The 15,197-nt window shown below is 37.4% G+C and overlaps 2 protein-coding genes across 3 annotated transcripts; both read right to left on the reverse strand.

The window, feature by feature from the left end:
• Nucleotides 1–4,856: 4,856 nt before the first annotated feature.
• On the reverse strand, nucleotides 4,857–8,342 carry LOC110751414 (uncharacterized). The gene is made up of 8 exons (XM_021951887.2): nucleotides 8,185–8,342; nucleotides 7,693–7,994; nucleotides 7,049–7,120; nucleotides 6,399–6,463; nucleotides 6,074–6,230; nucleotides 5,875–5,955; nucleotides 5,668–5,757; nucleotides 4,857–5,440 (listed from the first exon to the last, which is right to left on the reverse strand). Exons 2-8 carry the CDS (start codon nucleotides 7,957–7,959, stop codon nucleotides 5,321–5,323), a joined length of 852 nt encoding a protein of 283 aa, XP_021807579.1. The 5' UTR covers nucleotides 7,960–7,994; nucleotides 8,185–8,342; the 3' UTR covers nucleotides 4,857–5,320.
• Nucleotides 8,343–10,041: 1,699 nt separating this feature from the next.
• LOC110751321 (putative apyrase 6) lies at nucleotides 10,042–14,066 on the reverse strand. Of its 2 annotated transcripts, XM_021951767.2 has the most exons (9): nucleotides 13,062–14,066; nucleotides 12,678–12,790; nucleotides 12,306–12,413; nucleotides 12,111–12,165; nucleotides 11,466–11,657; nucleotides 11,263–11,360; nucleotides 10,847–11,043; nucleotides 10,627–10,711; nucleotides 10,042–10,532 (listed from the first exon to the last, which is right to left on the reverse strand). In XM_021951767.2, exons 1-9 carry the CDS (start codon nucleotides 13,675–13,677, stop codon nucleotides 10,497–10,499), a joined length of 1,500 nt encoding a protein of 499 aa, XP_021807459.1. In that variant the 5' UTR covers nucleotides 13,678–14,066; the 3' UTR covers nucleotides 10,042–10,496. The 2 variants fall into 2 exon arrangements, with proteins under 2 accessions (XP_021807459.1, XP_021807458.1); XM_021951766.2 differs by having other exon boundaries at nucleotides 10,042–10,711; nucleotides 13,062–14,063.
• Between the last annotated feature and the right edge of the window lie 1,131 nt (nucleotides 14,067–15,197).

Below are 15,197 nucleotides of genomic sequence, written 5' to 3' on the forward strand. Positions count from 1 at the left end.
AGCAGCAAGCAGCCCTCCAAAAGAAACAAACACTTGCTTTATGCCCATTCTAAGATCTCCTCTTCCCCACTTTAGACTTCCAAGCTCTCTTCCCAATGCAACCAAAAACAACAGTGCTCTACTTGGTTTCTTGTGCTAAATGTGTTTTCTTTATAACACTTTTTCGTTTATTAATGGATGTAGAGACCCCTTTTTCTTTTATAAGTATTATTTAATGAGTGATTTTATAACAGTAATATATATCTATGTAAATGTATGTATCACATGCAACTTGGAACATTCTAAAGCATAAATTCCTGTGCTTTATGAAATGTGGGTGACATGTTGCCTTAAGATGAATGGCGACTGGTCAATAAAATCTCAGCTTGAATGTTTTGTTAATCATGTCCTGATTCTCTGCTTTTTATCCACCAATTAAAGTAAAAAGAGCTAACTGAGTTGTAGCTTTCTGCTCCATTTTTCCTCTCCATAAGGTTTAAAACTTCCTTTGGGAGGAGGTTTCAGAAGGTACATGAGAATTATTTCTTGTCTACTTGATGCACATTGCACATCAACCTGTAATATTCTTGGCCCCAAGAAACATGTGAACACCAGAAACAGAAACATGGTCTCTTCCTCTTCCTGGTTACATGTTGTGATGTTTAGCAGAACTTACCAATCGAACACCAACCAAAATCATATTAATTAGGTACTTTACTTGATGTTGGGGCGGCTGTTGTTGCCTCTGCCACTGCAGATGTCTTAACCAGATTCCTCAATCTGCACAGTTTATTTTTTTAATGTCATGACACCAAGATCCTTGACATCTGTTTAGTCATTTATATATTGCTAAGCCTAAGCCAATGAGATTCTTGGATCGAAAATGATCCCGAAACATGTGGGGTCTCATAGGATTTAAGCAATATACATTTAGCTTATTCGAGAACGGTGTTAACAGAAGCTATTTGTAACTTGGAAGAAAAACTTTTATATGACAAAAATAGCACTGTTTTACTATATTTAATTAATCACATTCCGCTACGCGTGCATATAACATCTTAAATTCAAAATCCGAAGAGCAGTTTTAATTCAATTGCTGGTTCAAACCCTTTTTGCCAAATTAGGAAATAGATAATTGGTGGAAGTGGGGCCTTTTGTTTCTTTGGATTGTGGTACGGGTACGTACCTCATTGCTAAGGCAAATCCGCTAAAGTTTGCAAACCCATCATTCTTCTTGCTAATCTGGTGGATCCCATTCTACAGCAGTTCAAGGGTAATAATAATTGAAAGTAAAAAAAATATTAAAAAAACTAAAGAGTTAATATTTATTTCATGCAAGCATTTTATAGATTCTCGAGGTTGGTCTTAAAGTTGTGGCTTTCTTCTGAACCAGTTTAAAACTGAAGAGCAAGCCACCAAAGCAACGAGTTCCAAAGCAAGTTAAAGAAGATAAAGCAAAAACTCAATGGTATTTAACTACTTATTGCACAGCACAGAGCATAACCAACTCTTTTTTGCAAAACAATTCATTCTCCTTCTCCTTCTTTCTTCTCTTTTCCTGTTTTTATTTCCTTGTCTTTCAAATTTTACTTGCGTGTTTGATGTTATTGAACGTGCTTTATGCCAGTGGAGTATATCTCAATTAGTCGGGCTTTTCCACATCCACTCAACCACTTGTGCTAAACAAAAACATGCTTTATCTTCTAATTATATTATTTTCTTCATCTTTTGATTTAATGTGGCGATTAGAATTTGGGCTAATTATTCATGTAATTAGTAGGGACATATATTGGTTTGATAAACCCTATCTTTAGGATAAAAGTATAAACAAAAAAACAAAGCGGGAAGGTAACTACAAACAGAATGTCCCTATAAAATTATATGCTAAAGAGAGATGCTTCCTTTATGTACTTTTACGATCGTTCTTCCTGGATCTTAATCATACCAAACAGTCTCAGAGAATATATGCTTGCCTTCTTTTATCAACAAATCCATTCCTCCATCCTTGTCCAAGCCACTGCACAATCGTCATCTTATTATAACGAATCCAATGGGGTCCAGGACCCCATTAATTAAAAACATTACCACCTTGAAAATGATCCAGAAAGCTAGCTACAGTCCATGTATGCTCTTTCATCACTATGAAAACACTTAACAGTAAATTGTTCTTGATTTGGAAATAAATTTCCCTCTAAATTCATCTCACTCCATGGCTGAATGGTTTAAGCGATCAACTCATAATTGGCAAATTTGTAGGCTCAATTCCTACTGGTTTAATACGATGAATGCAAAAACGCCCCTGAGGTTCACGAAACTATCAAATTGTGTCAGTTTTGTTTTTTTTGTGTCATTCGTGGTCCTTAAGGTTAGTAAGCTTGCTCACAAATAGTCCCTGCCGTGAGTCTCCATTAGTTTGTTGATGTGGCACTTATGTGGAGTCCACATATCCAACAATACAATACTAGATGGATTTAAATACTTTAAAAAAAATACTTTAAAAAATCATTTAAAATTTTAACCCTTTTAAAAATTTTAAAGACATTCACTTAACACTTTTAACTCTTAACTTATCTACGGGAACTCAAAAAACTTGGTAATTTAAGTTGTTACACTTGGAAAACACCACGCATACGAATGCACCACCATCGAATTGTATACAATATGAAGAGAGCTAGGTTAATGTACTTCCGAGAAAGGAAGAATTTATTTACCACAAGATGGGCTTGCTTTTTGATGCTGCTGAGTGCTGACATATATATATGAAGGTCACAGACAAGTGGAGGAGAGGAGTGTTTCATGAAGAATATATCAAATTAAGAGGGCAAGGATGTTCACAGAGGTTTTCAAACTGAAAAATGCCAAGGCTTGTACAAAGGTTTTCCATATAGCAACCATAACCAGTGGCGGTTAATGTTTTCGAGGCCCTAGGTGAATCACTAAAATGTGACCTTCTACCTTTTATGTATATTTATGTGATTTTCGATAAGTTTAAAAAATTATACGAACTCGAAGTAACAATTGTAACCTAAACCGAAACAAACATTATGTAATTCACATAACCAACTTTATAATAAAACGTCAAAACATCACTTAAATATCACTCGTCTTGCATATTTTGATGCAAAACTATCAATTAACTTACATAATCAAGTTTTTCTACCATGTCTGTTTCAATGGATAACATAGCTAAGCCATTCAATCTTTGTTGTGACATAGTTGACTAAAGGTAAGATTTGATATTCAATCTTTCTTGTGTCATAGCTAAGCCATTTAATCAAGTTTTTACCTTCTCGCACTTCCTGCAAGAGTGTTTCCTCTTGCAGTAGATGTTCAATAAACTTCTTGTTTTTAATATTTTGTCTAGTAGAGCAAAAGTAAATTTCCCATATGGTTATATGAACCCTTCAATATATTATCCTTGTATTTTATTTCTTACATTTTTTTCGTGTTATTCAACTAAGTTAATTGATTTAAGTTACGAGTTTAAATAATAATTGGCTCTTTATTGAGTTTCTTCTTTTTAGTTTTAGAGAAAATAATTGGATATTTTTGTTTACAATACTTGGGCCTTACATAATATAAATATTAGTACAATTTTTTTATAGGAACATATGTACGTATATACTATGTTGCCTGGACACTCCAAAATGCTGGAGTGTCGGAGTGTCGGACACGCCAACACGCCGACACGCCAACACGGCTCCGACACGCCCCCGACACGCCTTGGACACGGTCAACGGTTGGGACATGGCTCCGACACGGTCAAGACACGGCAGGTACCAGTTTGAAATTTTTAAAATAAAAGTTGGGGTCTAAACGTGATTTTTGAAACTTTGATGGACTAATTTGAAATAATTTTTAAAAAAGGAGCTAAAAGTGGAAATAATTTTTAAACCTAAATCTCACCTTTTCTGCTGCCAAACCATTTCCTTCGTCACCGCTCTTCTCCTCCCCTTCTCCTGGTTTTGCACAAGGTAAGTCTCTTTGCAATTTTTTTTTCTCTATTTTCAAATGCATTTATTTATGTTCTCTATTTTCTTTTCTTATCTCCCTCCACTCCACAGCATTAGAAGAGTTGGACTTGGTGGTGAGGTGACAATTCTTTCTTTTGTTTTTTTAAGAGAAACACAACAAATAATAAAAAGAAATCGTGGCCAAACTCGAGTTAGGCTTTACAACTTTTTTATTTTGTTTCTCTGTTTTGATGTGTTTTTCTTGTGGGTATCTTTGTATGATTGTATATGTATTTGTTTTTTTATTTTTAATAAATGTCTTGTTACTTAGTTGTTGAGTACATTTGAATTTGGTTTATTAATTGGGTATTAGACATAATGAATGTGAACCGTGCTGAATTTTCTTTTAGGGAAAGATGAATGTGAATCACTTGATGAACGGGAATTAGAGGGCGTGTTGTTTTCTAATAACAACAACAATGAAGATATAGATACTTGAAGAAGATTGAGAGTTAGATTATTTATGTTTTATTTTTGTGGTGTATTAATTATTATGTATGAATGATGAATATGAGTTATTTGTTTTGTTTTATGGAATTATGTGACATTGAAGTATTGAGAATAAATTATTATTTTGATTGCCGTGTCCTAAACGTACCCGTGTCCTAATTTTTTGAGATTTTCCGTGTCACCGTGTCGCCGTGTCGCCGTGTCGCGTTCCCGTGTCCCTGTACCCGTGTCCGTGCAACATAGCGTATATATGTAAGTTTATACAAATCAAGGGCCCTCCCAATTTAGGGGCCTTAGGTGACCGCCTTGCCCACATGTGCTCAAGGCCTCCCTTGCGTGTTGGGGTGGGATGGTTACAGTCGGGGTGGAGAGAGAGAGAGAGAGAGAGAGAGAGAACCTCAAGGACGAATAACATAAAAACAAAAACAAAAGGAACTCAATCTGATAGTTTTATGAACCTTAAGGATGTTTTGTGATAAAAAACCAAAAGAAAAAGAATTCAGCTAAGGAAAGATATTCAAGTTGATTAATACAGACAAGCCCTTTCCAGATAACAACCAGCTGCTTTGAGCTACCCAAGCAGATGGAGAACCAAAAATCAATATTTCCTTTTTTCTCTGGTTGAATGGAATTAATTACATACATACATGAAATACAAGACAACCAAAGATGGAGGTAACCAAGACTGCCATGGCCTTTTCAACAAGCCATTAGACAGAATTCCACACCGCTGTAGCCTTTTCTGTTCTCTTATGTTTTGCAATTTTTTGTTCCTTCATATTTTCGGACAAAAGAAACGTTTTCATTTATTTTTCACTACTTTCCGCTGAATGGCCTACCCATGTCACGTAAAACTCTGGCGTTTTGTTGGCTTCATGTTAGGCAGTTTCTGGTTGTGGACTCCCACTAGGTCCTGATCCTACTGCAAATTGTAGACCCATATGTTGTCCAGATTGAAGAACAAAAGCGACTTGTGTTGCTGCCAATGCTGCAGCCTCCTGTTTTACCATATTACAATAAGAACATTAAGGAGCAATTATGTTACAGTTTCGAAGTCTTAGATTCTATCTTTATAGCATTATTATGGAATATACCAGGTTCAAAGTGATTATTATGTGGCAAGAACAGAAAACAACATGAAAGAGCAGAATAAGAAAAGAAAACAGAAAGAATCACCAATGTATAAGACTTAACATTTAAAAGTAGAATTGGAGGTAATATTAACCTGTCTTTGCTGTCGACGCTGCAAGATACTGATGGCCCAAGCCATAATATAGCAGGGCAAAAGAAATCCAGCCGCTCGAAGCAAGAAAAGCTGCGGAGTAACAACCAGTTTATCAGCTTCACTGAACCGTAAAATGACATCAATTAAAGGGATAATGAAGCACCAGACTGGCGAGTTGATAGAAAAAGTAAGTTCAAATCCACTTACAGAGAAAATAGCAGACGTGTCATCCCCATTGTCGGAATCTGTGACTCTCAGTGCATGCCGCAAGATCAGAAGGGCCATTAACTGCCAAATGCAGAGGATTAAAATTAAAATCAAACCTGAGTTACCTCATACATAAGGAATAAGAATATGAGAAAGGAGATAATTTCTTCTCAGTAGGATTGAAAGTTTATGGGCTTACAATTAAGGCTGCTGAACGGAAGAATGGAGCTCCACTACTACTTGAAGCAGAATATTCATCATATTCAGTATCCAGATACTGACGTTCCGCCTCTGCAATTGATAGGATGCGTGGATCGTCCAAACTCAAAGGAGTGCCAGAAAGTGTCCAGCCTCCACTGCAGGAAACATCCATAGCCCAAAGATAATCATAAGGCATCCATATTGTCTTTCATGCAGTTTTAATCATAAACATGACAGAAGTATTAAGTTAACTAGCACTGTTACCAAAATAATCAAAAGAAGTCACAAACACTTGTGATGAAACATAAGAAAATTTGACTCACCCAATTTCAATGGTAGTTTCATCAGATGGCGGACGAGGAGGTGCAGTATAGCCAGGTTGGTAAGTCTGTACATAATGCAAAAGACCATCAATTAGAAAAGAATGCGATTAAATCACTTGAAAGGAAAGTATTTCAAAATTTTCATAATAAATACGATGCAGCAATTATGATTCCAAACATCTTTGACATCTGATCTTATCCAAAAGCGCTTACAGAAAACAGAAGATGACATACTTTTCTAAATTATGAAGGAGATCTACATAGTGTTAACGATGCGGTAAAAGCATCATGCAAATGAGAGATCTAGAATTGAATGTACACATGTTTATGCAAATGGCTTCAGTTCACCGATTCAAAAATAATTTTCTTAGAAAAGACAACCCCATCATATCACATCATTTATCAAAAGTCAAGGTTCATCCCCCGCCTTACCACGCATAAATCCAGATGTAACTGGAATCCACCCACTACTAGTTTTTAATTCCTTGTGACATGGAGTAGGCCAAGGATTGTAATACGAAATTAAGACATCACTTTTAGGAAAAGGAAAATTCAAGTAGCCAAGAAAGTCGAAAAATTAAATTTTACAAGCTTATGTGCAGCATAAGATTAGCACCAAGAATAGATAGAGAAAATTTCAAACAGCATACCTGATGACAAATTTCACAAGTTGTATCTCCTTTCTCATTGCACCAATGCTGAACGCACTTTCTATGGGCATACTGAAACAAATTTCACCACGCATAATGAGATCAGATAAACAAGACATAAAAAGAAAAAGAAAAAGACAGAGACAGAGACAAGATGACTGCTAGACACTAGCTCATGGAAGCAATATTTGCTATACTAATCATCATTCACCAAAAAAATCTTGCAAATGGATCGAAACAATTCTGTCAATTATATCAATGATCAAAGAAGTGCGAAAAAGGAGACAAGAACGGTTCTTTTAATAGAAAATGTAAGACGCAATGTTCTATTGACTAATGGATTCCACAACTTTAAATAGCTCTTAAACAAAGAAATAAAAAACAAAAACAGAAACCGGGAAATGCCCCTATGGATGCAAAAATTCTGAAGCTTTTCACCGACATCTCTGGTTGGTTAATATGTTTAGGAAAAATTTTCATTATCCTCTGTCTGTCACCAAAGTTAAGGGTCATTTGCAAATAAGAAAACATTTCCTATAATCCCCCAAATCAATTCAAATCCCCAACAATTCTAATGACAGCAATTCAGCATTACATACAAAGTCAGAGACTGAGCCTTTATATCATATGTTACTGAAATATACCTTGAGGCTACCACAACAGGCACAAGGAGATTCCAAATTGCTAATGCTATCCTCATCCTGGCAAATGCGACACTCCGCCGTCTGAATCAGTGGCTCCTCCTCCTCCGCGCCCTCGGCTGACGAAATAGAAGACGGGCCGGAAGTGTCCGAGACCGGGTCGGGTCCAGCCGGCTCCGGCCCAGAACTGACCTCAGGAGGCTCCGACGGCTGCTGTGCGGCCATGGGCCTGAGGAGACGGTCGACGTACAACACCAGGTGGTCACTCATTGTCGATTGTATGCGCTGATCACACAGAAAACGACCTAATCGAATGGACCCAACACTAATTAACAACCAATTTCATTGAATTTAAAACCTCCAAATAGGAAGTCTTTTTTTTTTTTGTGTGAGTCAAAATTTAACCCTAGAAACCCAGGATCGCGCTGGATTGACACAGCGGATCGTTTGGTTTCCAAGTTTCCGAGAGAAGATGAATTGGGGGAAAAATCTTACCTCCGAATTGGACAAGAAAATTGGAAGCGCGTTTAGATAATCAGGGAAGAGAGAGAATTTCGTTAATTTTCTAATTGGGTCTCTTTTCGTATTTTTGGATTTGCCCAAAACACCAGCCACGTTTCTCTGCCCATTTCCGAATTTGCTATATATAGTGCTGGGTATCTTTTCCTCGACTTCACCGAACGACTTCAGGGGTATTTTCGTCGGTCCAATTTTCCTTTGCCGCGTAAAACGACCGGTTCCGCTATACACGACAAAACAAGATAAACCACTTAATTTTGAGAAATGGAAAATCCTTCATCATCGTCATTAAACTGCTAATCACCTCAGCTAATCATCACTGTTGTTAGCTTAGTGCGAACCCAAATTTAACAACAATAATACCGGAGACATCAACTTATTAAATTAATTATTCGACACTAATAACATGATAATTTTTTATTTATTATGTTATTTAACAAAGTTTAAAATGAATTTAGAATGAAAAGAAAGTTGGTGTCTAAAGACTAAAGACATTTATTTAACAACTATGGGAGTTTGGAGATGAACTTGTAATATGGGAATGTAACAATGCAATTAGGTTTGGAAATTAATTAATGAACTGGTCAGCGGCCGTCAGCCCAACTTTTGAACCGACCCTCAAGTCTACGTAGCTCCATGGCCACTTTTAAAGGGGTTTCAATATCATGGTCTTAAATTTTGCCAACTTTGATTTAAATTGTTCAAAATTGGACGTGTAATGTACTAGTAAAGCTAGGCTTTTTTTTTTTTTTGAGAGAAAGCGACAGAGTTTTATTGATAGGAGAGGATAAGCAACTAGTACAAAAATTGGGCAATGTATTTGAGAATTAAGCGAGTATCTCTACACATATGGTCTTCAACTCGTTATTTAATTATTTCAATAGATTTGTGATGTATAATTGGATCGGTTCGAATTAATTTGGTAGAATAATGTGCACATCAAAGTGGTAAGTAAGACCAATAATTTCTCCGCACCAAAAATTAAAAATGGTAAGACTATTCAAATGAATGGCTATCTTTATATTAATTGCTTCTAAATGTTCTTCTGTTTGTCGTACTTACTAATAATACAGCTTAGAAGATATTTCTTTAAACAAAAATGAAGGGGTTGATTAGCCCGCCAAAGGCAAGAGCCAAAGACGTTGAAAGTGATCATTTTGATATGGTATTTATATTTTATGAGGTTTGGTTTACCATCAAACAAAATTACAACAAGTCTAGAACATTCTTAGAAATTTAAACAAGAAAAATAGCTACCAAGTCTAGACGTATACATTTATCTATGCAAAACGGGAAGACTGGATTGGTTGCTTGCATTGCATTGGACTTTCAGGGAAGTAGCCTTTTTCTTTTTGAATATTTTGACCCAAGAAAGAAGTTAGAAGGATGTCCTCACTTCTCACCCAAAATTTATATATACTAAAAAGCAATATTTTAAAAAACACAAAATTGTTTCTGAGTTTCAGAAAATAATACTTCTTTTTATTTTTTTTATTTAAAATAAAAAACAATTTATACAGGTGATGTTGGTGAAAATGAATTCGAAGACAGAACCCCAAATACAGGGGTAACTGCACAGCTGCAAGCCTCTTGCAGTATGTTGCAATATTTTATGAAACGTTAATCACTGGAAGTTTGACATGTAGAGCAGAGTCTAGCTCTAACCCAATTTGTTTGTTCTTTTGCTATGAGAAATTAGAAGCCCGAAATTCCCGCATTACTCGACTCCAAGCCAGAAAAGCGAAAACATGAGGCCCATGGAAATTGGAAACCTTAAGTTAAGACCGATGTGATGAAATAAGCTCTCGCTTCAGTAATAAGAACAAATAACAATTGTGAAGAAAGAACGTGTATTACCACATTATCATACAATGATACAACATTCTACATCTCCCTCACAACAAGCCTTCCCCAATTTTTATCCTAAACTTCCTATTCGGATTTGGGGGCAATGAGAGAGCATGTGGTATAATTAATTGGAGGTATTGGATTCCCTCCAAGTACAAAATGGGGATCTAAGCCTAGCTCCGCCGGCACAAAAAATGTTACCACTAAATTCTGTGCAGATACCCACACTATACAATATCGCTTCTGGTCGGTAACCTTATAAGGATGGCCTTGGGCAATAAACCGAGGCCTGCTCAAGTGAATCTGGTTCAGCATGTTGCACCACTCTTTCCTCCGGATCTAACATAACAAGTGTACATTCTTCCTCTAGAAGCTATCAACATCTCATCTACTAACATGAGTAACTATATACCGCCCTTTCTCCAGGTCATAAATTGTCTTCAACTGGGGTTTCCTCCACTTTGACAGAGACCACACTGTAAACATCAATATTGCAAAGATGAAAATTAATGATAGTAGAGTGGGAGAGCCATCACTAATTATGGTGCTAATCCAATCAGAGTGCCCTACATCCAAGTCAGATGTGCTTTGCAAGATGAAAGCTCCCAGAGCCCAATCGAGTGGAATACTTCCCACCTGATTTGCAACCCTGATCCTGGTCACAAGAGTAGTGACAATCGATAAGAACACATACACGTGTGCAAGTTCAAATGTTTTGTATGTGATATACAAGTCTGAAATTCAAATATATTGTATGTGATATACAAGTCTGAAGTAGTACGAGTATTACCTTTCATCATCCATAGCAATTCCAAGACTATCATGAAGTAGGGCCACAGTATATGCTGAAGAGAAACAATAGTGAAGCAAAGCTTCTTCATCGAGTCGATGGTGTCTCTTCTTTAACTTTGACCAATCCTCTCCACAGAATTGTTGTCCAGCCATCATCAGGTCAGAAAGAAATGCTTTTGAAGCCAAACCAAAGAACTAAGAAAGCAGTAGAAAAAGAAAAGGAAAGAAAAAAGGGTGTAAGAAACACACAATTAAATGCATCTAAGTAATAATTCTACTGTATATGTTCGTTACAGAAATTTAAAAAAGAAATAAAAAGAGTATCCTTGTTACTTGACCCATGACATTAAAATTTTTATCACAAAACCATTAATAAGAAAGAAACGGATGATTAGAGCATTGAGAAGACAAAACCTTGGATGTATGGAAGAAATTTTCTGTAGCCAAAAACTTTCCCTGAAGCTTAGGTATGAAATTTGATCCAATACTGCAATGTTGATAGGAACATTTCTCTGATCCCAGGTAAAGAGATAATCATTGTCAAAAGAAAGTAAAAATAAAATCTGTGATGCACAAATGTAACAATACAGTGAAGATTGAAGAAGAATATCTACAACCTTTTCCTTTTTGCAGCATCATTATTGCAGCGGATCGGCACTCAGAGAAGTTACCCCTTGATTGAAGAGTAGATAGATGTCTATTCTTCTCAACTGAAGAACTTGGAGAAAGCTTTGAAGACTGCATCTTATATGAATATCCTTTAGGAGTGCAAGGATCTATTGACATTCTTTTCTGAAGTGATTCAGCATCTGCATTAACGTTAAAATATGGTAGAAATCCAGTCAAATATCATGTTCTAACTGTGAGGCTTTCAGAACTATTGACAATATGCATTTGATCAAGGAATCAACAACCAAATCAGAATTTTTTTTTTTTGGGTCAAGAACAACCAAATCAGATTGCAACAATCAATTCCAACAAACTCTTCCGTTGGCCACCAAAATTGTTTCAATATAACTGTGTGAAAGGGGAGTAAGAACCACAAAAATATGCTACATCCTGGTGATCAGTCCAACCAAGCCATATTGCTAATAACATCATCAGACAGACAACCACATTATAACTTATGCTTCTAAAGGGATATGAAGTTCATGGATGCCAGACTCACAAGCAAAAATTGGAATTCAGCATGACACAGTCAAACAACTTTAGGTTCAAGGCATACGAAAAATCAGAGCAGAAAGCAAAGCTTAAATTTTTACCTAAGTTGAAGTCTCCTGAAACAATTGCTTCTTTCAACGAATCATATGCAACATTCTGCATTATCAAATTACTTCTGAACTTCAAACCATAAAGTAGCACCTTAATGAAAATTAAACTTCCAAGCTTCCATTTGTCTGGAAAACTTGGACAAGTTGATATCTGCAAATGAACAGCATTAACAAAGCCGAACAAACCTGGCCGTAATGAAGAAGGCTGTGACTGTAGAGATTGTAAGTGACATTTCCATATTTAACAACACGTGAGAACTCATGAGGCACTGGCTCACTTGAAACAAATGTCACCTGAAATAAAATTGGACCAAAAGTTATCATATCCCCAACTGTTCCAACTGTTCCAACTCTTTTCTCCGATATGTTTTAGGTACTTGTTGGCGGACAAATAGATAATCATATTTCCCAATAAAAAGCACATTCGCGAGGCATGATATTTTTTGTGACTTGCAATTATGTTGTGATGAACCTATGTATTGGCTCAGACCATAATTTTGGGGTCAGAAATCCAAAATTTCAAACGAATACCACAGGAAAGTATTAATGCAATCACACCTGAGCAGAAGCGCCACCAAGTTCAATAATCCCAGTTGTCTGCAAAGGATTGCCACCAAGAGTGCCAAGGGCATGGTTTGCAACAACCCAAGCATATAGTCCTTCATCAGAGCCTATCAACCATAATTTCAGAGAGTTGCTCATAAAACATGAACGCCACATTTGAAGTTAACAAACAATCAAATACAAAAAAATGTGTGGGTTGGCTGATATCAACTATGCACATTATTGTTAATAATCTTTTCTAGCATTCGAAATTGGCTCTTTTCATACAATGCCACTAAAATTAGGTCAAAAAAATTCATTCACATAACTTCAATCGTATTGCAATTCGCAAGTCGCAATAGATGCAAAAACCACAACACAATTCACAAACAACAGTACCTGTAATCACCGTAGCCCACTCGTTCTGAAACTTAAACCCAGAACTCCGAAGCACCTTTCTACAAGAGTCCAGAATCCGATTCTGGACATCCAAATCGAGCAGTCGGAGCCCCGCCGTGGCCATAAGCCTTATCTCCGTGTTCTCCCACTGCTCCTTGGGAACCCTACCCTTCCCAAACTCCACAAGCTCCCGCAACGACCCGTCCGCCGATTCCGGATCCTCCGCATACGCCGAGAGCCCCGGGTTAACCCGCATCGACGACAACCCGTCCGTGCCGAAATCGAAGACGGCAGTGTTGCCGCCGTCGACTCCGTACCTGAACACGTGGATTCGGGTACCCGTACTCCCCCCGTCGATCACAATCCCGTACCGTTTATTCCCAGAACTCCTTGAATTTCTCGCGGAAACGAGAAGATAACAGAGTGTGAAAGCTAGTGCGATCGTCAGTGAAGCGATAATTAAGAAGCTTGATCTGGTGTTGTGCTTGGGATTGCGAGAGAAGAGATTGGATCGGGTGCTGGGTCGGACTTGGAGCTTAACTGGGTCCATATTGTTGCTGTCGTAGTCGTCGGTCGGCTTCGAATTGACCCCTTTACGGGTATTCAACCGTCGCATGAAAAAATGGGTGCCGCGAGAAGAGAAATCGAATCATATGAATTTTGCAGATAATTGATTATAACAATGTCGTCGTTTGTTAGGGTTTTTTATTTATGGAAATGTAAAATTGCAAATGCAAAAAATGTGAAGAAGAAAAGAAAATGAGATTTGGATCGGAGACGGAGAGGGCAACGATCAAACTCTCGCCCTCTCTCTGTGTCTCTGGTCTCTGGTCTCTGGATGTTGTTGGTCTGAGAAACGAACGACCTTTTTAACTTTTACGTCGTTGCGTCCTCCCAACGCTTATGGCTTCCTCTACTCGTAAGCTCCCCGACCATTCCCGGTTCGGTTCAGTTGTCCAGTTGTACTTCTCGTCGACGCTTACGGTTTCCCGGTTTGGACCGTTTTCTTAACCCTTTTCTTTAAAAAAATAAAATAAAATAAAAATCAAAGAATTTGGACAATCAGGAGCCATTCCTCCTCAACCATGACGTGGGCACCTTAAAAAACCAACACGTGTGTTTTATTTGTTTGTTCTTTTTGTGTTTTTTTTTTCCTATTTTCTCTTCCCCCAACGTTTTGGCTGATTTTAACTGCAGCCTCTCCAAAGCCACTGCCACCCCTGTTCTGAATCCACCCTCATCACCAACCTCGCCATTGAACCGATAAGGTAGCCCACCAACTTTCTTTTTTCTTCTCTCTCTATCTCTCTCTCATTTCTCCATCACTCCTGCTCTGGCTGCAAATTCAAAAACCAAAAATTGAAAGCACATAATGATTTCAATCCAGGGTCTTGGGCTCCGAAATTGGCCGGAGGTTTAGATGGGAGATTTACATGGCGAGGTTGGTGATGAGGGTGGATTCGGAACAGGGGTGGCGGTGGCTTTGGGGAGGCTACAGTTAAAACCAACCAAAAATTAGGGGAAGAGTAAAGAGGAAAAAAAAAGAAAAAAAAAACACACGTGTTTGTTTTTTAAGAAGCCCACGTCATGGTTGAGGAGGAATGACTCCTGATATATCAGTAGCCAAGCATTGTCCAAAAAATTTAGGCAATGTTTGATGGGCTAGACTGGACTTGATATATTCAATTAAAACGAACATGGGTCCAGTTTGTTGTTTGGTGGACTTTAAGTGCACAACAGACTGGATATGGATCTTGGATATTAGTAAATAAAACCATGGGCTTTGTAACCCATCATTAGCGATTTAAATTTGAATTTTTATATACATAATCATATTATTATTCATTGTTTTTCCGGTCTAAGGGCCAGTTTGGCATTGCTATGCTGTAAAAATAATCGCTGTCAGATTTGTTGTGAGAGAAATCAGCTGTGAGAGAAAGCAGTTTGGCGTTTGGTAAACTTTTTGTTAAGAGTGTTGTTGGTACTAATTCCCGCGTAATCAGAAAATGATTCTCGCATAATCATTAAACATAACGCCTCTTCGAAACTGATTCCTGCATAATCAGAAAATGAAAGTACCTCATTAGCTGCTTTCCCTTATAGCTTTCTCTCACAACAATTTTTAATAATAAGTGA

Source organism: Prunus avium, chromosome 1 (assembly GCF_965620075.1).
Source record: "Prunus avium chromosome 1, drPruAviu1.hap1.1, whole genome shotgun sequence".
NCBI lineage: Eukaryota > Viridiplantae > Streptophyta > Magnoliopsida > Rosales > Rosaceae > Prunus > Prunus avium.

Excerpts from the sequence above, each read along its gene's own strand:
- LOC110751414 (XM_021951887.2), bottom strand. The coding sequence starts at position 7,959 with ATGAGTGACCACCTGGTGTTGTACGTCGACCGTCTCCTCAGGCCCATG. Across the intron at positions 7,121-7,692 it reads CCTGTTGTGGTAGCCTCAAG|TATGCCCATAGAAAGTGCGT; the intron begins GTATATTTCAGT and ends AATTTGTTTCAG. Across the intron at positions 5,956-6,073 it reads TCCGTTCAGCAGCCTTAATT|TTAATGGCCCTTCTGATCTT; the intron begins GTAAGCCCATAA and ends TGCATTTGGCAG.
- LOC110751321 (XM_021951766.2), bottom strand. The coding sequence starts at position 13,677 with ATGCGACGGTTGAATACCCGTAAAGGGGTCAATTCGAAGCCGACCGAC. Across the intron at positions 12,791-13,061 it reads GTGGGCTACGGTGATTACAG|GCTCTGATGAAGGACTATAT; the intron begins GTACTGTTGTTT and ends TATGGTTGATAG. Across the intron at positions 10,712-10,846 it reads ATTGCTATGGATGATGAAAG|GATCAGGGTTGCAAATCAGG; the intron begins GTAATACTCGTA and ends TCTTGTGACCAG.